At 25.4% G+C, this 25,196-nt stretch overlaps 1 protein-coding gene across 1 annotated transcript in view; it reads left to right on the top strand.

Moving 5' to 3' along the window:
* The window catches only part of LOC100202985 (mitochondrial disaggregase), a 48,040-nt gene extending 23,266 nt beyond the window's left edge, over window positions 1–24,774 (top strand). The window contains exons 6-18 of the mRNA XM_065812424.1: window positions 1,200–1,328; window positions 1,492–1,589; window positions 1,689–1,803; window positions 7,050–7,127; window positions 7,584–7,639; window positions 7,853–7,897; window positions 13,564–13,671; window positions 13,772–13,825; window positions 13,904–14,060; window positions 17,050–17,117; window positions 19,332–19,451; window positions 23,835–23,939; window positions 24,382–24,774. Coding sequence (XP_065668496.1) covers window positions 1,200–1,328; window positions 1,492–1,589; window positions 1,689–1,803; window positions 7,050–7,127; window positions 7,584–7,639; window positions 7,853–7,897; window positions 13,564–13,671; window positions 13,772–13,825; window positions 13,904–14,060; window positions 17,050–17,117; window positions 19,332–19,451; window positions 23,835–23,939; window positions 24,382–24,600 — 1,352 coding nt within the window. The 3' untranslated portion in view covers window positions 24,601–24,774. The remainder of the gene's footprint in view (window positions 1–1,199; window positions 1,329–1,491; window positions 1,590–1,688; window positions 1,804–7,049; window positions 7,128–7,583; window positions 7,640–7,852; window positions 7,898–13,563; window positions 13,672–13,771; window positions 13,826–13,903; window positions 14,061–17,049; window positions 17,118–19,331; window positions 19,452–23,834; window positions 23,940–24,381) is intronic.
* The last annotated feature ends 422 nt before the right edge of the window (window positions 24,775–25,196 follow it).

Below are 25,196 nucleotides of genomic sequence, written 5' to 3' on the forward strand. Positions count from 1 at the left end.
ATTAAACTTTTTCCGTAACGAGTCAGCGTCTTTTACAGCCATTTTACATAAACCTTGCCCGATTGGAGTATTATGAATAACATGGTTAGATAATGAAACTGAACCTAATGTTGTTTGTTGATGAATTCGCGTAGCCTCTTTATGTTGCGCACTGTTTAAGTGCGATGCCAGTGAATCTTTTTTTATTGATATTGTTCCTGGTTTGATCCAGGTCATGGAAAACAATTTTGTTTGACTTATCCGTTTTTCAAATTGTTTACATAAACTGCATCTTAATCTTATAACTTCATTTCCATTTAAATTGTATTTTAACTTGCAATTAAAATGTTTTTCCCACTTTTTAACTGTAGATAATCTGCATCTGTGGTCCTTATTTGCATCCGTTTATTGCTATTAATTTAAAATTAGCAAGTTTACTAACAAACTTTAAAGTTTTTTTTTAATAACTATTAAGAGTCTATATTGCCTTCCACTATTCTTCGCAAAATAAACTTATAAAAGTATCATTAAATTTGTTCATAATGAGTGAGCTAAATCAGAATAAAGCCCTTGAGAATTCGAGTTAAGAAAGTGACTTTTCAATCAATTAACTTTTATTTCTTTTTTCAATCAAAATCTTTTATTTCTTGATTCGAATAGGTATTTAATCGTTTTTTTTTTATAAATTTTTCCTTCCTTAAACAATTGGTCTTTTTCCTGCATTTGAACATTTTTGCTAATTGATTTTCTAAATCTTTTATTTTTCTTTCTTTTACTTTATGCTCTGCTTTAATAAAAAAAATTATCGTTACAGAAGTCACTGCAGTTTTATACTGTAAAAGAACGCTAAATATTCGCGAATAGAGTATCAATCTTCTAAAAAAAAAAAGAATAATCACAAAAAAAAGAAAGATCGTGAAAAAACAAATTTTAAGAAAAACTAATTGTGAAGGTGCGAAAAGTAATCGCGATACGCTTAATTCGCGCCCTGTATATATATATATATATATATATATATATATATATATATATATATATATATATATATATATATGTTGTGTTGTATATATATGTTGTGTTATATATATATATATGTTGTGTTGTATATATATATATATATATATTTATATATATATATGTATATATATATATATATATATATATTTATATATATATATATATATATATATATATATATATATATATATATATTGTTTTAGTAATTGATTCAAGACAATCTTGTTTTAACAGAACCACAAATAATAGAGCAGACTTTTCTGGTTTTACACCACTTCATTACGCATGTCTTGCTGATGACTATGAAACAATATGCTTATTATTAGAAGCTGGTAAAATAAATTATTAAATAATTTTTTTATTATCATCATGTGACTTTATTAAAGATTGAACACATTAATACTTAAATTGATTAAAAACAAAAATAATATTATTATATTAAAATTTAATTTAAAAAAAAAAAGTTTTGATAATTTTCTTTTTACTCATGAACAGGAGCAGATCCTACAATAAAAGATAAAAGTAATCACTTTGCATATGAATATGTTTATAAAGAGTCAAATAAAAACCTTATTAAAAAATACCAGGAAAAGGTATAATTATAAAATACCTATTTACTGTGCTACAGACAATTGTAATTTGCTATGTTTTTCTAATGCTATCAAGATGACGAACTTTCAGTTTTTACTTAGTTTAATGAGAAACAAGCGTTGTTAGAATCGGAAGAAAGAAGACGATACCCCCTTGAACAACGATTTAGAGAAGTTATTGTAGGCCAGCAAGGTGCAATTCAAGCTGTTTCATCTGGTATAAGTTTAAATTTTGATAATAAAAGTTAATTATATGAATAAAATTTGATATACATATAATTTATTTTATTTTATGTAATCTTTATTGATACTATGAATTTGATGGCAGCATTTTTGTTATTGTAGGAGTTAGGAGAAGTAATAATGGTGCAATTTAATTGTTATAAAGAAATTGGTGGTAGTTGTTACATAGGTGGTTGTTTTAAATATAGTGGCATTGTGAGAACAGTGGTTTGGGTGATAGGTGTGGGTTGGCAATCACACCATTTTTTTGTTGTTTTAATAAAAATGTTTGCTATATTTAAATCAAAAATTTTTTGTTCAAAAATTAAAATTCCATCTCATAATATGTAAAACTGTTAACCCTTTAACAGTGGAACACTTTTTGCGGCAACTCTCTCCTTGTTGAACACATTACTTTAAATGCTGTTAATATATTTTTGTTCAAGTGAGAAAAATTTTTAACTGAAAAATTCTATCAGTTTTGTGACGACTATATCTGTCGTTTACATATAAGTATCACTTTACCTTCAATGGATACCACCTAAATTTACTGTTAAGGGTTTAACGAGTTGACCATTACTAAAGATTTCGGATCCTATTCATATAACATTAGAAACATAAATTGTGTGTATAAAGTTATGTTTAAATTATGTATTTGTATTGTATATTGTATATGGGCAATTCTAGTTTTAACTTACATTACACGCACAGCAACTTTATCAAATATTTGCCTATTTAAACTGTAAATTAAACTTTTAGCTACTTTGTATGAAAGCTCTTAGTCTAAAGAATAAAACAAGCTAAAATGTTTTGAGTCTGGCCAAAAGAGGGCGAACTTATTACTGAAAATCCCACTTAACTTACGTTACACTGAAAACAAGGTAAAAAAATTGCTTCAACTTTTAGGTCAGATTTTTGCGAATCAGTAAAGCGGTTTGAATTAGAAACTTTCACAAGATGTTGAGAATTCTATACCAATTTAAAAAATATATAAAAATTTATCAGAGGTGACCGGCTAAAGAAAATAAACTGGTTTTTTTGATACTATACATCACTTATGTTACTGAGTAATTATTATCGTGGATTTTTTATATCTATTATTAAGAGTTAGAGTTACGTAACAAAAGAATCACAAAAGTATTGAACTCGTTCATTAAAAATTATTAACAAAGGAAATTTTAAAAAACTGTGGCACTTTTCCTTAATGATTTTTTATAACATTTATGAAAGTTATCAAATCGAAAACAGTTTTTCTGCAAGACCAAGAGCAACTTTAAAAAATTATTTTAGCATTACAACTTTATTAATGCTTATTTAAGTCATTTAAATTTAAAAATCTTTGAATTGTCCAAGTTTTTACTTACACTTCTTACTTTATGCGTATTGCCTTATTTTCATTAGTTTAACTAAGCAACGATATTCAAAGCTTTAAATGTAAAAACATTACATTTATTATTTTTTCGCATATATTTTTTAAAAAACTTAAGTTTTTAAACTAAATTTTGGAAAAAATAAAACTTCATCATGGTTTTGTTAACTTGCGTTACATGAAAATTGCAAAAGTTCTTTTGTTATTTTCTTGAAATATATATATTTTATAAAGTATAAAACCAGATCAACAACAATATGAACATGTTAGCTCCATTTTCACACTAAATTAATTTGGATTACGCAAATAAATTCATGGTTAAAATAACATTTTACAATGATACTTTTTTTTATCATGCGACAATGAGAAAAACTGTAACTTTCGGAAGCATAAAAATGATTTAAATAAATTAATTTTAGTACTAAAGATGTATTTTAAAATAACTTTCATGTGTCTGCATCAATATTTATTTGCTAAAAGTTGACAACAAAGAGAATAAAATTTGACTCAATTGAAATGTATATTTCAATTGGTCAAGAATAAAAAACGCAAATAAAAGAGAATAAAAAACTCAGTTGAAATGTAAGTTATAATTGTTGTGCTTATAGGTAACAATTGAAATTATTAAAAACAATATTAATACAAAAAATACTATTATTAATTTATTATTATATTATAGATTATTATTATTATTAATAAAATATTATTATATTATAAAATATTAAGTTAATTTTACTTTAAATAAAAATTTTTTTCCTGTTAAAAAAGGTTTGTTTAAAAGAATTTTCCTCACTAATAATAGTTTACAAAAATTGTAATGTTGCACATGAGCCATGTAAGCTGTGGTTATTAAATCAAACATTTAATTTATAGTTATTTTAAAACCTCAGATTTTTTTTTTAGTTCTTAAAGAGATAATTATTTTTTAACTTTAACCATTTAACAGATGACAAAATTTGAACGCCATACAGAGAAATTTAACTTTAAAAAAAAGAAGAAAGAAAAACAACTATTTTGAATTTTAGTTTATTTTTTGTGTTTAAAAAGAATTTAAGAAATTCAAAGTATTTAATTCATAATGTGATAATTTAATTCATTGTGTGATAATTAGAAAAGCATCCAGGACAAAGTCCAACACAACATGATTGACACTGCCAACTTATGCAGACACAGGTTTAGTGCCCAGCAACACATTTTATTTTTTTACTTACACCAGTTTGGACAAGTTTGTGACCATATAAAGGATTGTTAATTGCTGTGTGTTGAGGAAGTGGATATGGTACGATTACTTTTAGCCACATACATCTCTCTAGATGTTCATCTTTTTGTAACTACTTTTACTGGAAGATACCCACCACAATTGCCATTATAAAACTTATCCTAGACATTGGCTTATGTTCATTAGTGTTAAGCTTATGCAATAAGTAGCTGTTTAGAATTGCCCTTCCAAATAAAAAATAATAACTTTTGTAGTCCATTTTCTTTACATTCTGACAGGTACGCATAGAGCTGTGCATCTCCCAAATCTACCCCTCCCATGGTTCGATTGTAAAGGGCAACAACATTTAACTTCATAACTAAGTTACCTCTTCTGTTACTCAACTGCAGTAAAATCTGCTTTGGCAACAGTAGACAGTAATACACTTTTTTTACCTTCTTGTTATGTCACGCATAACAAAGGACTTTTTCTATATTGGCAAACTTCTTTGTTTTTTAATTTTGTTTTAAGGCAAATTTCTGGCAGACCTTTTCTGTTTACTCTCACTGTGCCTGAAAATACCTTTCAAACTGAGACAAATAACCATTGTAATCCTTCATATTCTCCAAAAAGATATTTCTATAAATGAGAGCATGATTGGTTACAAGTCCCCTGTAACCAATCATGCTCTCATCTATAGAAATATCTTTTTGGAGAATATAAAAGTACAGAAATTTCTTGTTAAAATGTTTGACTAAATACTGAACTTTATAAATCTTATTTTGTTGTTGTTGATTAGAGATTGTTAAAGTGAATAAACTTAAGCAAAAGTTGAAAACGATCACAATTGAAGTTGGTAACAAACCAGGGTTTATTGACAATGGATGCAACCTCAAATGTTGTTGATTACTTTGTATCCATGTATCAGCATACCTGTTGGTATAAGTTACTAAGTTTTACAAAAATTCTGTTGTAAAAAACAAGTCAACATAGTCAATGAGCTTTGGTTCTGGTAAAATAGTATGTTTGGGTCCTGCTACACCAGTAAAAGGAAAAAAATTAGGACCATTGTCATCTCCTACAACAGGGAGCCACAAATCTAAAACATCCTTAACACCATCAGAACCAGAGTCTACATAAAAAAAATAAATTTAAAAGCTTAGATTTGGTGTTATATTTGAATTAAATAATATTGTATACCATTTTTCAATAAAAAATATTGTGGCTTCATCGACTAAGCTATTATCGCTGCTACTTAAATATTCTTTGCTTATACAACTTTCTTCTATAAAACTTTCTTTGCTGTCACTCATCTTTAATACGAAATATACACAAACATATACCAAAAGATAAAAAAAAGTGCTCTATTCAATGGTACCAATTTTCAATTTATGAATAGTGGTATTTTTGTAAAAAAAGTCTGAAGTTCTAATGTACACTTTCAAAGCCATGATTGTGGCTCTACGTGCTCTGATAGTAAAGGACTGGACTCCCTGTGCTAAAAGGGTTAATAGTTCTTTAAAATAACATCACTGGCCTTTAAAACAAAATCACTGGTCTATAAAATAACATTACTGGTCTTTCAATTGATCTTTTATAAAAGATTTTGTAAACTACTATAAAGTCTAATTGTTTTTTTTTTAGTTTAAACTGACAATTTTCATTAGACATTCTATTAGAAGTTAAAGATTTTTCTAGAAGTTTTTACTTAACTTTTTATAACTTCATTTTTTTTAATGACTTAACTAATTGAAATTCTTATTTTGAATGCTAAACTAATTTCTAATTTTAATTAACGATCACTAATCCTTTTTATTCAAAATAATTAGGGAATATTATAATAGACATCGGAAAATAGTTGTGGCATACTAATTTAAAAATAAATAACTAATAATCAAGTTTTTATATATTTTGTTTGTATAAAGTATCAAAAATTATTATTGTAGTTCAAAAAATCATTATTATTATGACGTTGGTTGGCTAATAAAATTATTATCATTATGGCCATGGTTGGCTCAAAAAATATAATCATTATGGTGTTGGTTATGATCATTAAGGTGTTGGTTATGGTCATTACAGTGTTTGCTATGGGCATTATGTTTTTAATTTATTTGGTGACTATTTGTTAGTTTTGAGACTTTTATTACAGCATGCAAATATATATATATATATATATATATATATATATATATATATATATATATATATATATATATATATATATATATATATATATATATATATATATATATATATATATATATATAACTTAAACTTAATTTCTTTTTTATGTTCTTTGTAATGAATATTTTTACATTAGGAATCCCTATGAAATATTTTTATGCAACTAATTGATCAGTCTTTATATAAATTTGTACAGCTCTGGCCCGGCGATTAAAGTTCTGGCTCAGAACCAAGAGGTCCAAGGTTCAATTCCAACTCTCGCCCAATAAGTAACATTGGTAAGGAAGGAGGCGCACACTTCCTAGTTAAATGCTCTTCCACAGTGCTCTGTAATAAGACCATAAAGACTTCTGGGATCAGACCTTAATAACCACAAAAAAAAAAAAAAAAGGAAAACTTGTGAATTTTTGAGAATATACTCTACATGTATAATAGAATTTCATGGTTGACATACTTTTATGCCTTTTATGCTTTTTATTTTGTTTTTCAGCTATTAGGCGTCGACAAAATGGTTGGGTTGATGATCAACATCCTTTAGTTTTTTTATTTCTTGGCTCGTCAGGGATAGGTAAACAGACATTTTTTTTCTAGAGATATTTAGATTTTAAGTTTGTTAATTGCACAATTTTTTCATAATTAAAACCAAACAAAACAGTCAATAGATTGAATAAAAAGGTTTTCTACATCCAACCATGTATACTGTTCTAATGCATACTGTTGTAATGTGGCAACTTATACAAGTTGCTGTGGTCAAGTCACTTTCTTGAAGATAAGTTCTTATGTAAAAAAGCTTTAATGTAAAAAAATCTTTTTTGCATTTAAGCTTTTGCTTTAAACATGTTGACTTTTGTATGTCAAATGTAATTCTGATAAAAATTTTTGTGTGTTGATCTACAAAACATTTTGTATTAAAATAGGAAAGTGACTATTTATTACAGACAATGTTTAAGAGAGTGACTTGACTACCACAAGCTGTATTAGTTGCCAAAAAATAACTTGTAATTGTTTTAGATTTTATTTATAGGAAAAACAGAGCTTGCAAAGCAACTTGCTAAGTTTTTACATAAAGATGTTGAAAAGGTAGTGTTATTTGTTTGTTTAACAAGGTAATAAAATATTTATATAAAGATTTTTTTTTTTTTAATAAATTACTTAATTTTAGGATATAAATAGATAAAGATTTAAAAAATGTCATAAGCATTTAAAATTAGCGTTAAAAAAATTGCGCTAATTTTGAAAGTTATGATTATGTTACCAAAATATTTGATTAACAGAGTTTCATTTGTTTAACAGAGTTTCATTCGATTGGATATGTCAGAATATCAAGAAAAACATGAGGTAAATTTTTAATTTTTATTTATGTATGCATGTATGTATGAAAATTACACACTTGGTTTTAATAAAGTTTGGTTTAATTTAAAAAAATCCACATATTTTAAAGTTGATTTTAAAATTGGTTGACCTGTCAAACAAGGTTGGCAATTTTTTGCTGGCCTCAAATGCTTTAAGGGCGGCAGTTAGGTCAGCTTTGCCAAAAGCCGACCCTATTTTCGAGGGCTATATATATATGTATATATATATATATTTGTATATGTATTTAAATATATATATATATATATATATATATACATATATATATATATATATATATATATATATATATATATATATATATATATATATATATATATATATATGTATGTATGTATATATATATATATATATATATATATATATATATATATATATATATATATGTATATATATATATATATATGTATATATGTATATATATATATATATATATATATATATATATATATATATATATATATATATATATATATATATATATATATATATATATATCTAAGGAAAATGCAAAAAAAATAATACAAATATTTTACGTCTGGAGCTAGTGCATTGTACTTGAATATTTGAATAAATACTTGCTTTTTATCACTTTTGTAATAAAGTTTGCATTAGAGTATTCCCAAAATGCGCTGTAAAATTGGTGTGTTTCTCGCCACAACAGCTTGTTTTGATATAGTTTTGTTTTAATTATTTGATAATATTAACCATGGCTGTTTTTAAAAAAATTACTTGTAGCAAATTTAATTGCCCAATTTTTGGTCATCCAATAGAATTATCTGTAAATAAACATTCAACTTATGAAGAAGTTCTCAAGTGTTATTTTAATGAAAATTACAAACTAGCCTTGAAATTAAACACCAAGCCAGTTAAGTTTTCTTATGTTTCAAATTGTGTTGCACAACAAGTTAAATCAGTGTTTAATAAAGCTTCAATACCCACAGTAACGATTTACAGAGATGTCCAATTAATAAATGGCTACCATGAAAGTTATCGCAATCTTATGAAATCCTTCAAACGTGATAAAGAAAAAGGAAAGTTCAAAAAGAGAATTAAAGATTAAAAAAAAAAAATCGTTGTTATTGTTTGATGTCGCGGCGTGCAAGTGTAAAATAACATTAGACTGCAAATGTAAAATAGTCATTGAAATTTGTGAATGCAAGTGTTCTTTTTTAATTATCTATAAACGTGAAAAAGAAAAAAAAAGGTCCCCATCATTGAACTAAATTTTTTGTACTTCCAAAGAATGCATGGTATTGGTAAAATTGAAAGTGTTGATGTAAAAGAAACATAAAAAAATTACACAAAGGTACGATAGGAAATTTGTTGAATTTAAAAGAACTCTACCCGCTAATAATCTATTATCTCAACATTCATGCTCAAACCATTTAGATAAAACACGAAAGCAAAAAGAGTTCGATAGTGATGCCTTCGTAGCCATTGAAGAAGTCATAGATGAAAAATTAGAAGAATTTAAGCTAACTAAACCATCATGGCAGATACACATTACAATGAAAAATACTGCTCTGACTAGCAAATTGCTATGGATTATCAGACAGCAACAGCATCTATTGCCTCAAGTGTTTTGCAAGATTTTGGTATAGTAACCAATTATGATCACAGTCTTGTTGTTGACAAAAATAAAGTTAAAAGAGCAAAAGTGGATAACCGTTCACAACTTCAAATGCAGAGCAAGGAAAAATATAACCCACTTCAAGAAATGCATTTTGATGGGAGGAAGGACAAAACTCTAGTGGTTGAAAAACTTAAATTAAAAAAGTTTTGACGAACCATAAAAGAGGAACATTACTGAATTTTACAAGTACCAGGTTCCGTGTACGTTGGTCATGTTTCACCAACTTCTGGGTCTGCTGAAAAGATTGCCAGTAGCATTGTTTCATATTTGAATGAAGCTGGATTTTCATTTCATGAACTGGGCGTAATCAGATGCGATGGCACTGTTACTAACATGGGATGGAAATCCAGTGTTATTCCTACAATTGAAAAATAAAAGACCACTACAGTGGGGGATTTGTCTCTTACAATTCAACGAATTGCTATTCCGGCATTTGTTTCAAACCTTAGACAGAGAAACGACAGGCCCAAAATTGTTGAGCATTCCGATTGGTGCACAGCTTAATAAGTGTTTAAAATTACCAGTGGTACAATTTGTCAGTGTCGATTGTGAAATTCCAGAAATTGACTGCAAAATTTTAAGAAAAGATCAGCAGTTCTTGTTGGATATAAGTTCCGCTATTAAATCAGGCAGTTGTTCTGGAGATTTAACTGTTTGTGAGCCGGGAACAATTTCACACTCAAGGTGGTTTACAACTGCAAATAGAGTTTTACGATTGTATTTAAGACTTTAAACCCCAACAGAGGAGTACAAAATCTTAGTTTCTTTTCTTTTAAAATCATATATCCCTGGATGGTTTCATATAAAGAAAAAGTTAATATTTCACAATTAGAGCAGAACATGTATTTGAAATGATAAAATCATCAAGATTCCTGCCCAATGCTTTGCTAAAAGTAATAGACTCAGTAATTGAGAGAAACGCTTTTTTTGCACACACTTTACTGACTGTGCTGAGGTCAAATAATACAAACTCCATATTGTTTAAGCTTTTCCTAATCTTATTCATTTGTTAACATTCCTCCTCTCTAAATGGGCTGCACTGGTCGGCATATAAACTAAAAGATTGAATCCAAATGTTTCTTCACAAAAAGCGAACTATTTGAACTAAGTTCAAATAGCTTTTTGACATAAGTGGTTATGTGGTAGTTATGTGTACAAGTTACTGTAAACTGAAGAAAAACAACCATCAATCAGCAGAATCACATGAACATGATTAAAGTGAATTTATTTGGGAGATTGAACAGCTGTTTGACATAGCTCATGAAATGTAATGTCACCAATTACCATTGAGGAAGATAAACAAAATCTACAAAAAAGAGAAGGCAGAATTGAGTACTTAGGACAGGAAGACACAATGCTATCAGCACTGGAGTTTATAATAGCCAAAATAAAATCTGCTACTATAGAACAAAAAGACAAAGAAGACCTAAGAAAGGTGGAATCAATGGTAGTTGGCTGCACAACTTTGCAGAGTGACAGTGATCTTGTTCTGAATATGAACCAAGCACATCAAGGTGCAGAATACATATTTGATGTGCATTTATTTTTTAAAAAGAAAAAAAGGTTATTGCTTCTTTACTTAAAAAATAGACTAAAAAGAAATTTATTATTCAATAATGATTACAATGGTCTGTAAAGAATCCTTTTGGCAATTTTGTAAATTTATTTGCAAAAAAACTAATCTTAAGTTTATTTATTTTAATAATTTATTTACTGAGCAAATTTGTAACAAAGGGATCACAGTAATGCATTACTTAGGAAAAATGTATTATGCATAAGAAAATATCCAAGAGTAAAATATTTTTTAAGTAACTTAAATTGATTTAAGTAAAAATTAATTTAATTTAAATAAAAAATCAACTTAAATAATTAGAAAGTGAAATAAACTTCATCAAAATCAAGTTCAATGTTAAAAGCAACTTTTTATAAATTTGATATAAAATTAGTGAAAGCTCTATAGAAATCTCTAAAAATGATATATAATGTATAAATCAGACATTTAATTAAATTTACAATTAATGTGTGACCACTGCATTATAATGCTAGCTATAATGCTAAAATGTTTTAGAAGAGGTTTAGCATATGAAGTAACTGTAAATAGCTACGAAGTAAAAATTAAAAAAATTTGAAGGCATTTATAATAAACCCTTAGGTAACTATTTAAAAAAGTGAGTTAATTATAAAAAAAAGTGAGATAACTATTAAAAAAATGAGATAACTATAAAAAAAAGTGAGATAACTATAAAAAAAAATGAGATAGCTAAAAAAAATTAGAGATTTGAAAAATGACAGATATGCCAGAGCTTGAGCCTTTAGTCATTTATCTTAAGGCGTTATTCTTTTCAGAAAACTTATTTTGCTATATTCTGAAAATGATGCTCAAATAATTTTTTAACTTTTATGATTCCAAAAATTAAATTCTTTAATTGGCTAATTTTCTGTGTTGAACTTTGAGGGCTAGTATATCAGTAATTTGCATAATAAAATGCAATCATGTAATTTCTGCCTCAAAACAAAGTAAATATTTTGAAAAAAGGTCACATAAATTGCTTTTAACAATCATGATAAAGAAAGGAAATCCCATTAAGGGTTGAATCAAACAATTGCAAATCGTGATGGTCTGAAGGGAGTTGCCATCTTGAAGTGTTTTTAATGAAAGAAATTGTCATTGCTGATTTTTTTAAGTATTAAAAAATATTGCTCATAAAATTAAATTGTTTCTTCAATTTAAATATTTTATTCTTAAAACTATTTAGTTTTAAATTTAAATGTGTCACCAACCACCGGATCATTTAAATGTGTCACCAACCACCGGATTAATTAAATATAGTATGTGTCACCAATTACCAGATTATTTAATTGCTATGTAACCATGGGACTGAAATAATACCTAACCTAAGTTGTAATTTGACGTTAAAGTTTTTCAGTCAAAATATTTGCAAAACAGTTTTAATAAAATTTTAATGAAAGATTTTACTTTATCAAAAAATTTTACAATTAAATCTCTCTGAAAATTTTTTTTACTCTCTATTGTTATTTAATTATTAAAATAAAATTATGCTATTTGAATAGTTAAAGTTTTAGTTCCTCTAACCCAAAAAAATTTCTGTCATTAAAAGTTTTGTTCTTTGACATGCTATTCAAAGGTTTGTTCTTTTAATTGAAAAAGTTACTGCATTGTAAAAAGTTATTAAAAAAGAATGTTTTCATAAAAGTTATTTTAAACAACGAACAAAAAGAATCTGATTTGTGTTTTTAAATGTTTTTTATGAACCCAAATGCCTTTAAATATCTCAAGTTATGCTCACATGTTTTTCAGAACAAAAGTTAAACACTCAGAGAAGTTCTAGTTTTAAAAGTTTTGAAGTTGTATTAGGTAAATTTTTATTTCAAATAAAACTTGATATGTATTAACTAGAATTTTAATAAATTATTTGTAATGCCTCGATTATCTATTTCTCAATTTTTAAACAAAAATAATTTTCAATAAAAAGTGTTGTTTTAGTAATTTACCATTGCAGGATTCATTGTTTTATTTTATTCATTAATTTTTTTATAATCTTACCTAAACTTTGACCTCTATTTGTTCATTATATTTTAGAAACCGTTTGTTTTTATTACACAATATGACTCATTAGTTTACACTGAGTTAAATTACATAAAACATAGAGTTTATAAATTTATGGGCCTTCAAATCGAGCATATATGATAAAATCCTGTGAAAATCCTATAAAATAAATATGTTATAATATGTTGAGTTGCTGAGTTGAATTGAATTTCTCAGCTTAAGCACCTCTATATTTATATATATATATATTAAATAAAATATTAGTGAAAAAAGCTTTTATAAAAAAAATTTAAAGAATATTGTTTATAATTTTGTTTGGAACACAAAACTAAAAAAAAGGAATATAATTTTGTGTTGACTTTATATTAAATCTTTATAAAAATTTACGATTTTATGAGTGAACTGTGTTTTATTTATAAATATTTTTAGGTGTCTAAATTAATTGGTTCTCCACCTGGATATGTTGGTTATGAACAAGGTGGTCAATTAACTACAAAGCTTAAAGCTTTTCCTAAAGCTGTTGTATTGTTTGATGAGGTTTACCTTTACCTGTATCTTAACATATATATCATGAAGAAAATATTTGACTTTTTCTTTTACCAAAAATTCTCTCTTTTATGAAATCTCATGTTTTTAGGTTGAAAAAGCACACCCTGATGTACTCACTGTTATGTTGCAACTTTTTGATGAGGTAGGTTTAGTTTTTATTTTTAAAAATTCAAAAAAAATATTTTCAAAAAAATTTAATATTATTAATAATATTTTTTAGGGAAGACTGACAGACGGTCATGGAAAAACAGTTGAATGCAAAGATGCCATTTTTGTAATGACATCAAATTTAGCTAGTGAAGAAATAGCTGATCATGCATTAGAACTAAGACAAATGGCCAAAGAAAATAAAGTTAATAAACTCGGCCATGACATTTGTAAGTTAATCTGATAAGTTTATTATAATAATAAATAAAAATTTATTAAGTGATAATAAAACATTTTTAAAATATTGATATCTGTCTGACAAAAAAAGTTGTTAAGCAATGATATTTCACACACACACACACACACACACACACACACACACACACACACACACACACACACACACACACACACACACACACACACACACACACACACACACACACACACACACACTCACACACACACACACACACACACACACACACACACACACACACACACACACACACACCTTGTTGTAAAAGTTGTAATTGGTTCATTTAAATATTTAAAAAAGTTGCTGTTAGTTCATTTTAACATTTGTTTTAATTTTAATCAGTTTCACTCTTGAATTAAAAGTTGAATTAAGAATTACTTAATTAAAGTGTTTTTATTTTGTTCTAATTCTACAGGATTTCATGATGTGTTTGCATAAAGTGTTTAATTTTTCTGCATACAATTAAAGGATGATCTACTTGCATAATATTTACCAGTTGGGTTGAAAATTGTTCCTCGAAAGATTTTTGTACTGGCTCTTTTTGTATTGGATTTTCACCAATACAGTGCAATCTTTCTATAATTCGAATCTCCTTAATTCAAAAACCTCCATTATTTGATTAAATGCAAAGTGAAATGTGCTTAAGAAATTATTAAGTTTATCTTTCTATAATTTGAATCTCTATAATTTGAAAATCTCCACAATTCAATTTTTTTTCAAATTTCAAATGTTTTGAAAAACGATTAGTGTAAATTATTTCCTTCTGTTAAAAAAAAATTATGGCATCAAAATGACTGCATAAAAAAACAAACAATTAAAGCGGAAATACTCAACTGGAATTGGAGAAAGGAAAAACAAAGAGGTTTTAAAAATCTTTGATATTCCATTAAACACTTTTTTTCTTCAAAAACCTGGAAAAATAATAAAGATAAAAATCTCTGTTGCTTAGTCAAGAATATTTGGGCAAAAGTTGTATATGAAGGCAAAATATGTATTATGAAGTCGATAAAGCTGTACTTAAATGATTTAAAGAGCTGATAATGTCCCAATTAATGGTTTGCTGTTAAAAGGAAAAGCATATATATTTTGTGTGCATATTATATTTTGTGAAAGAGTTAAGCTTTAAAAATTTTCAGGCTTTAGATGGATGGCTAGACAAATTTAATAAAAGATAAATAAATTTCATATTTTATTTTATCCAACTTTAATGGTTCAGGACTTTAAAATATATGATTATTTTGAAGCTTTTTTCTTTTATTATATTAAGAAAATAAAATAAATGTTTAAGTTTCTTTAATATGTCTTAAGGTGTATCATTGACATGGATTTAAAAGCTCATAATGGACAATCAACAGTTACTGACTTTTTTTTTGAAAATGTAAAGTTGGAAAAAGTTTAAAACACTTAATATATATTGCATTTATACCATGAAATCACTATTTGTTTGTATATTTCTATTTGTTATTTTGACGAGAATATTTGAAAAAGTCTGCTTTCTGTAATTCAAAAATCTCTTTAATTCGAACTTTTATTTTTTCCCATAAAATTCAAATTAGAGAGATTGTACTGTACTTAAAAGCATTTAGTTCCGCTTGTGAAAGTTGTTGCTATTTCAGTGTTTTTAACCAAAATGTTATGTTTTCCAGCATTTTTTTAATAAATAATTATTGATTAGAAATGTTAAGCACAAATTTTCTCAGAAATGATGCATTAGGAATAAGATTGGCTAATAACTGTCTATCTGTCTTTGGCAGTTTAAAACAGAGGAAAAAATTTCAAAAAATGCACTAAAACACTGATGATACACTTTAACTGAGCCAAGAAGCAGTAAAATATCTTGTGCTGCTACTGTTGGCATTTCAAATGTGAAGGAACCAGCTTTAGCTGATCCTAGGGTTGTTCTGATTGTCTTAAAGTGAGGAACTTTAAGTAAAGGTAGCAGCGCAAATGGTTTGATCAGAGTTAAAAGGATAAATATATCAGAGTTAAAAGAATAAATCTAGAAAGTTCAAGTGTGCTAGGTATATCATTATTTAGAGCTTTATTGTTGCAATGTAGTTTAGCACACATTTGTTACTGCAGTATTTTTTGCATTAACATAAATGATCAAAATAAAATTAAAAACAATTTTGATTGTGAACCAAGAACTCAAAGTTTTAAAAATATAGCACTTTCATTGTAAAAATAAAGAAATAAATTTAGGTTTTGTAGAATTTTTTTTCATTATTACTATTAAAACTGGAGGAAACTTTTTAGAGCAGAATATGATTCGAAATAGTATTATAGAATTTTATTAAAAATAATTTTATAATTAATATTGTATTAGAAAATACAATAGAAATACTGTATATTATATTAAAAAGGATTTTATAAAAAGGATAAGTTAAAATACCATACACATTATCTGAAAGCAATAAAGGAGCATTAATCATTAATTACTAGAATAAAGATAAGATCAAATAAAACTTTTCTTTATTACTGTTTTCATTTCACATGGAACAATTACTTGTTTCAAGCTTAGATATGCAAGTCATTTAAAATCTTTTAATGCCGTGAAATACAGAAATGATACTGAGTTTTTTAAGAAGATTTGGTGTTTAAAAGAAAAAAACATAAAACAAACAATGAAGTGGAAAATTATAAAATGCTGTAAACCTATCAAAACAACATCCAAAATTTGTAATCTCTGCCTTCATGAGAAATTTATAATTTTATATCACAAAGAAAACAACCTGCTTAATGAAAAAGACGAAATATTATCTAAGTGTCCAACAAATTTCTACTGTCCTCTTTTGATGCCGGTGACTAAATAGTTGCTTCTTTTATTATGTCAGAAGTTGTCCTACCGTATTTTTTTTTATTAAACATTATGTATATTATATATTATAACGTTTATATACAATATATATTTTATAAACTACTATATTATGTGAACTTTAATGTTTAACCAAATATTGCAGCCGAAGATGAACATCAAATACAGATAGGAAAAAATTTTAAAGAAAACACAATTTACCCAATTTTAAAGGTAATCTTTTTTTTTTTTTGAAGAACTGGTTTAGAGCAATGTTCCTGGTTTGAATTTCATATAAGGGAAAGTAGGATAGCCCCTGACATTTAAGGAGAAAATAGGTTGTATGCATGTACTAACAGAAAACAAAGTGTCAAAAGACTTTTTCAAAAGTATAAACATTTATTTATCGAATTAGAAACAAAAAAATAATTATTGTGTACCTTAATAATATACAAAACATAAAAGAAAAAATGTTAGAAAAAAAACATGTTTCAAAATTGGAGGATAGCCCCGAACACGTAGTTTCACCATTTTTCCCCCTCTTTTTTATCAGTGTGACACAAGTGCAATATACAATTAATTAGCATTGAAATGTTCTCAAAACATTTTTAAAAAATTGCCTTAAAAATTGCCTCTGATATATAAGGAATGGGAATGAAAATGCCACCGTTTAGAAATACAAACGTAAGCTTTTTACTAATGAAAATAAACACTTTAAAAACACTTTTTTTAAATCTTAGGTCTTTTTATTGGAATTAAATGAATTACTTGTGGTTTGTGTATTATATTAAATGTATTATTATTTATATAAAAAAGCTGTTCAAAAACCACCCGATCATACCTCATTCACAAATACTAATTTTTAAACCAATGAATTAGTATTAAATAAATTTCTTTTTTAATAAATATTGTAAATAAAATGTATCTTTAATCAATAAAAGTTATTAGTTTACATAAAAATTAGATAATAATATGTGAATCAAATATGATGATCCATCGCTCTTCCGGTGGTGGGAAGCAATATCATGATGCAAAATATCTATCATTATGATAGATATTTTGCATATTTTCACTCAAAAAATGTTTTTATAGTGTTTAAAGTCACACAGCTTCTTTATTTTAAGCTGTACAACAAGTGTCCGGAGTTATCGCCGTCTGGGACTACCTGACTTTCCCCTATATTATTGTTTTTCAAAATTTCGTTATTATTTATTTAAAAGTTATTATTTTAGTGAAAGAAATTCATATATTTTTTAGTTTTAATTTTTTTTTTTTTTATAATTTTTTATTTCAATTTAAGATTTAAATTTGATTTTTAGGTTTTTAAATAAAGCAATTTTTTTGAAACAAAGGTTTACAGAATACTTTTAGCAGAAATTGGTTTTAATTTACAGAATACTTTTAACAGAAATCAAATCACAGATCAATTTTTAACAGAAATCAAATCAAAGATAAATGTTTAACAGAAACGTGTTTTTTTTTTGTTATCCGCTGTTGAATAATAAAAAAAAAATTAAAAAAAACTTTTTAGAAACAACATTTTAAAAACAACATTTTAAAAATGGACTAAAAAGTAAAAAAAAAAATATATATATATAAAAAAAAACTTTTAAAAACAACATTTTAAAAATGGACTAAAAAGTAAAAAATAAACTATTTTACAGGACCCAAGGACTTTGTGTACGTACGCAACCTGAAATATCATTAAAGTCAATGACTGAAAATGTTGGGCAATTAAGTAAAATCGTTCCTATTGGTGCCCAACATTTTCAGTTATTAACTTTAATGGATATTTCAGGTTGTGTACTTACACAAAATCCTTAAGTCCCGTGAAATAGTTAATTTTTTCTTTTTAGTCCATTTTTATAATGTTATTTTTAAAAAGTTTTTTTAAAATACTTTTTATTAATGCTATATTCTAACTCCCTAGACACCCACTTTTTTTAAGAAATGTTTTTTAAAATGAAAACATTTTAAAATTCCAATTGAAACACTAGTGTAAGAAAAAATATGTTATTTCATTTATTACTAGAAAATATATTTATAATAACTTGATTTTTATTTTGGAGTTTTCTATAAGTAAGTTGTCTTTACCATGACTAGGAATCCTTGTAGTACATTCATGTATAACATCATTACCATGATGTATTTAATTTTAAAAAATTCTATATTGATTTAAAATAGTATATTTTTTTACTATTAGTAATAGAAAATATAGTAGAAATAGTAGAGTTAAAAATGTTTAATATAAAAGTGATTAAAAGTATAATTTCCATTATATCACTATACTTAAATGCGAAGATTTGCTGTAAATAATTAAATATTAACCAAAAAATTATTTTAAAAAGTATGCTAACTTATAACAAAACATATTATATACAGTTATATAAAAAACATATTATATATAGTTATATCTTATATACAGTTTTCTAACATTATTTTTTTTAGTACCACTTTAGAAGAGATGAATTTCTTGGACGCATCACAGAGTTTGTTTTTTTTCTGCCCTTCTCAAAGCAGGAGCTTTTAAAGCTTGTTGAAAAAGAATTACTTTTCTGGTCACATATTGTAAGTAAAGAATAAAAAATTTTAATTTTTTTTTTTAGGTATTATTGTGACACGATAAATGTCATTTTTATTTCTTATTCTATATATATATATATATATATATATATATATATATATATATATATATATATATATATATATATATATATATATATATATATATATATATATATATATATATATATATATATATATGTATATATATATATATATGTATATATATATATATGTATATATATATATATATATATATATATATATGTGTGTGTGTATATATATATATATATATATATATATATATATATATGTATATAGATATATATATATATATATATATATATTAAAAACCTTTCATTTGTAATTTCATTAAGGGTATTGCCGGCTTATTGTCATGATAATCTAAACAGAAAAATAAAAACTGCAATTTCACAAAAACTTAGCAACGAATCAAAAAAATTTTATTTTGAATTATTGTTTAAGTAACTGTATAATTTTATGACATTAAGATAAATACAAACTGTTTAACAAAAAGTAAAGATAAATTGTGAATTAATTAAATATTTATGATTAGTTGTGGCACTAAAAATACAAATTAAAACATTGTTATTGGATTTTAAATATTTTAAACAAAAAAATTTCTTGAAATAGAAACAAAACAAAAAAAGCCCAAGTAAAGTTTAAATAAAGTTTTTAAAAGTGTAAAAAGTTTATAAAATCTTACCCGTAATCCTTTAAATATCACCACCAAGCAACACTGTACTAAATAATAACATTAAATTATATAAAACCAATAAAATATAAAAAACTACTTATATTTAAATAAGGTCATGGTCAGCTGTTAAGATACAATTTCAGTGCATCATCTACAAAATATAATATGTTTTATTACCTGACATCTTGAAAAACTAAACTTAAGCAGGGCTCGAATTAACGCAAAAAAAATCTAATCGCAAAAAAATTTTAACCCCCCTCCCTCATCCCTGGCGCCGCTCTGCGGTAAGGGGGGCGTGTTAGTATAAAATTGTATTTTTTCTACATAAGTTCTTAATTGTTATTTTTTTAACATTAATATTTTCTTATAATTTTCTCGTTCAGCGAAGTTGCAGTTATAATGTTATAAGAAAATTGATGTAATGAGCAAGTAATTCTATTACGATATTACTTTTAGTAGTTGTTTTTACTTAACATGATACTTAAATAAGTTAAAGTGAAAAACTTATTGAAAAAATAAATAAAACATGATTACTTAATTATAAAAATATCGAAATATATAATTGTTGCATTTTTACTTTTACTTTTTTAATTAAATTTTTAATCTTAAATTTATTAAGATTTTTTTCTTTCTGTTAATTAATTAAATTTTTAAATACATTTTTAACATTTGTTATTTTCATTTCAAAAAACTATTTCTTTTTAGTAATTAATTCAATTCTAAAATTATCATATCATGTTATCATGTTGTGAGTTTCCATTTAAAAAATGTATTGATTCTATTTAAAATTATTATTTATTATTAATTAATATTTTGATATCGAAATTATGAAAAAATAAATAAAACATGATTGCTTAACATGATAGTTAAAAATGTAAAAGTAAAAACGGAAATATTACAATATTTCAACCACTTTAATCAGTTGTAGAAAACTATTTAATACGCTCATGCTGAAGATAAAACACGTGTTATTTTTAAAGAGTATTGAATTGTTAACTTTTTAACATTAATAACATAAAACGTGTTTAAAATAAAACGAAATAAATAAAAAGAAATGTTTAATTTAAAAAAATATGCATAAGCATGCTTATCCATAGACCTAACGAGTAAGGTCAAAACAAAAAAACATTAGATACCACATTTTTTATAATTTATTGCTATTACTATGAAAAATGTAAGTATAATAAACGTACTAATAAAAATTTAAGTATAAATAATTTTTTCATTCAAATGGTTTTTAAGTGAATGTTTTCATTCAATTTTTTCGTTCAAATTGTTTTGTAATAAAAAGTGAAAAAAATCGACTTTATATTTTGTTAAGTTTATGCAGTTTATGCATAAGTATATGCTTAAACTGCATAAACTTATTTATGCATAAGTATATGCTTAAATTATTTATTTGGAAAAAAATGTACATGACATAATTAAATAATTTTTTTTTTTTTTGTTTAGATTTTTTATAATTTAATTTTTGGTTTAAAGTTGGCAATAATCACTGGTTTAACTCTTGCAATAGAATGTTTTTACTTTAAAACTATTTTCAAGAAACAAACAAAATTTACTGTTTAAAACGTTTACAATTTAAATAAAATTTTCTTCCTCATTTGTACTATGTTCTAAGTCTGGTATTGTTACTTTAGCTAGATATACATTTAACTTTCAGGAATAACCCTCGCTATGTCACTGGGTATTATGGATGCTGCTGCAATTAAATTTATAATTATTAAACGTTATAATTTTTTAAATTTTTCCTATTTTTTTTTAATTTTGAATTTTAATCACAAGTATATTTGAATGAGAGAATTTTAGAAGACTAAAATTCTTATGTTGAAATAGATTTCTTTAAAAAAAATTCCTAAAAACAACTTGCGTGTTTATAAAAAATGTTTTATCTTGATATCACTTTAAACAAAATATAAATATAAAAAAATGGTATCATGTTTTTCTTAATTTATTCAAAATTTCTTTTCAAAATATTTTTTAGAGGCGTATATTATGTGTTAACAACATATAAGATATAAATAGATTTTATTTTTTTATTTTAGATGATTAGTATGGCTAACTTTTGCAAGTCTTTGAGTATATTAAGTAAATTAATTCGTTGATAATTTAATATTTGAGTAACTGTAAGTTACTGTAGTAACTTAACTAGTTGTTTTGAATTAGTTTATAAGTAAATTTACTGTGATGTACTTTATCCATTCAGTAAATCAAAGTATATATAACTTTAAAAGATTCAGGGTCATTAAAGTGAAAAACATTGAAGCAAAAAAGTTACTGATTTCTGTTAGCATTAATTAACTATTTAATATAAACGAATTTTAATAAAAACAAATGGAATATACATTTTAATATACTTAAAGTAGTAAAATTATTAATATAAAATTGTTGATAAAATAATGATTTAAATTATTACTAAAAAATTAATTTTGTGCAATGTTTTTAAAAACAAAGATAAAAGCCAAGCAGGTTTTGTTAAAAAAAAAGAATGAAAACAAAATTCGCTTTCACATCTTTTCTCGAGTAAACTATTCTCTTTAATGACCTTTTAAAATATTATAGGCTTCCATGCAGAGATTTAAAGTAATTTAAATTAAAAAGTGCTTACGTTGAATAAAAATCTCCATGCAAAAGAGCAAGTGATCATGCTTCTATTCAAGAGATAAGTTTAGCTTGACATACTTTATGAACGCTAATAAAAAACTTTGACAAAAACATTACTTTTAAGAATTGCCGAAAAATTGCTTAATTCAAGCCCTGTTGAGTAATTCAAAAAACAGATTAAAAAAATATTACAAAAAATACATACTATTAATAAACAAATGTATATTCTATAATTATGTAATTTATGATTATTGATTAATAGACAGATTTAGAGATATTTCAGAGATTTGTAAAGGAGAAAGAATTGGTAATAAGAATAATTATAAGAAATACATATTTAAAAACCTACCCGTGTACACATCAACAATGTCTCATGCATTTTTAGGTTTAAGCGCCTAAGTTAGCTTAAAATTTAATGGTTTTCTTAATACTGTCATTGTTGCGTATTTAAAAGTGGTGCTGTAAACTTCTCGCCATCAACTCAATTATTATTGCATTAACTTAATTATAGTACATCAATTATTCAATGGTTGGAAAATTAAAAAAAATTAAAACATTAAAAAAATTTTATACATCAAAAAATGTTTAGGATGGTGTAACATATACAAGACCCTATCTTGAGTTTGTAATAGAAGTATGACCCCCCCTGCCCTATATGTTAAGAATGATATTAATTCACTCGAAAAAATTCAATGTTATGCCACTAAATGTGTACTGCAAATTTGATAACTTAGCTATGATACGAAAAACTTGGCATAAACACACTGGAAAAAAGGTGTAAAAAGACTTATTACAGTCCTACAAAATATTTAAAAAAATTAAATAATATCAAACTAAATAATGATATTTTTCCCCATATCAACTTTATTATAGGAGATATATTTTAAAATTCAAAGAGAAATAAAAGAATTAAGAAATTTTTGAGAAAAACTTATCTTGTAACTTGTCTTTTAGTTTTCAAACTGCTACAGCTTTTTATTATATTATTTCTTTTCAATAAATTAAAAATAAATTAAATTATTTTTCTTTTTTAATTAATAATTAGAAAAAAACTCTTTAATGCTTAGGCTAAAAAAAAACACTCTATTGAGCTTTCATGGGAAGCAGATGTGCTTGAAGTGTTGGCAGATGGGTACAATGTTCATTATGGGGCCAGGTCTATCAAGCATGAGGTATTAATTTTAATGGTAATAACATTATTTATATATATGAAGAGTGCATTTCCAAAAGGGTGTAAATGCCAACGGGTGTAAGGGTGTAAAGTCCCTCATTTTTAGTTTACTGCTTAGATAAGTTGTAAGTGCCACTCTCATTATATAAAAGATGGGAGCAATACTATTGCTCATGGTGCCTTAAATGCGCACTAAACTTGTTCTGCGAGTCATAAGGGTGGTTTAAAAAAAAAGTTTCTATTGCCTCCTGAAAAATATTATTTTTGGCACTTACACTCTTTTGGAAATGCATTCTTCTTATATAAAACATATATTGTGATTTAATTGCGCATTTCCAAAATTAAAGTGTGGAGAATTAGTACTGTGCAGACTTAATTCGTAAATAGTTATGAAAATAAATATGTGCATATATATTTAATAGTTTCAAATTTTTCGATTTCAGGTCGAGCGTCGTGTTATTAACCAATTAGCTGCTGCTCATGAAAGAAAATTAATTACTAAAAATAATATTGTACGTTTAAAAACAATGTATCCAAAAGTTGAAAATGAAGATATTACTGTTTTAAAACCTACAATAAAACTTGAAGTAACAGATAGTAATTTAAAGACTCAAGATATTTTTATCACTGATCCTTGGATTCCCGAAGCTCCTATTTTTTAAAGATATTTGTTTGTTGTCAGCTTCCTAATGCTTTCATTATTTAAAGATATTTGTTGTTTTTTATGTTGTTTTATTATGTAACTTTTTTGTTTACAATTTTTATTTTTTAATGATGTTTAACTTTTTCTTTTATTATATTGTAATATATATATTGCAAAATATAGAAGTTAATTTTTTTCTTTTAATTACATGTGGTACCCCTCCAAAATTGTTCCTCTTGGAAAATATTAATATAAACCAAATTTTAGATCATTTGATAATTTGACTTCCCCCCCTCCCCTTTTCTAATCTAACTAATTGATTAAATGAATAAATCTTCTGGTAAACATTGGTAATGTCTAATTCAGTACAACCTATCACATTCCCACAAGCAAAGAGAAAGGCTAAGTAAACTTAACTCTGACTTAAAATACTCCCAAACCTGTTGTTTCAATATAAACATTTATCCTGGGCAAATGTTAATTACATCTGACTATTGTTTTGTAGAAGGCCTCTTAGACAAAGACATTAAGCAGAAAACTTCTGTTTATCAGTCTTGCAATAGTGAGATTCAAAAATGTGTGTAAATGCATTTTGATAAATAATCTAGTTTGCTG

Source organism: Hydra vulgaris, chromosome 12, assembly GCF_038396675.1.
Source record: "Hydra vulgaris chromosome 12, alternate assembly HydraT2T_AEP".
Lineage (NCBI taxonomy): Eukaryota > Metazoa > Cnidaria > Hydrozoa > Anthoathecata > Hydridae > Hydra > Hydra vulgaris.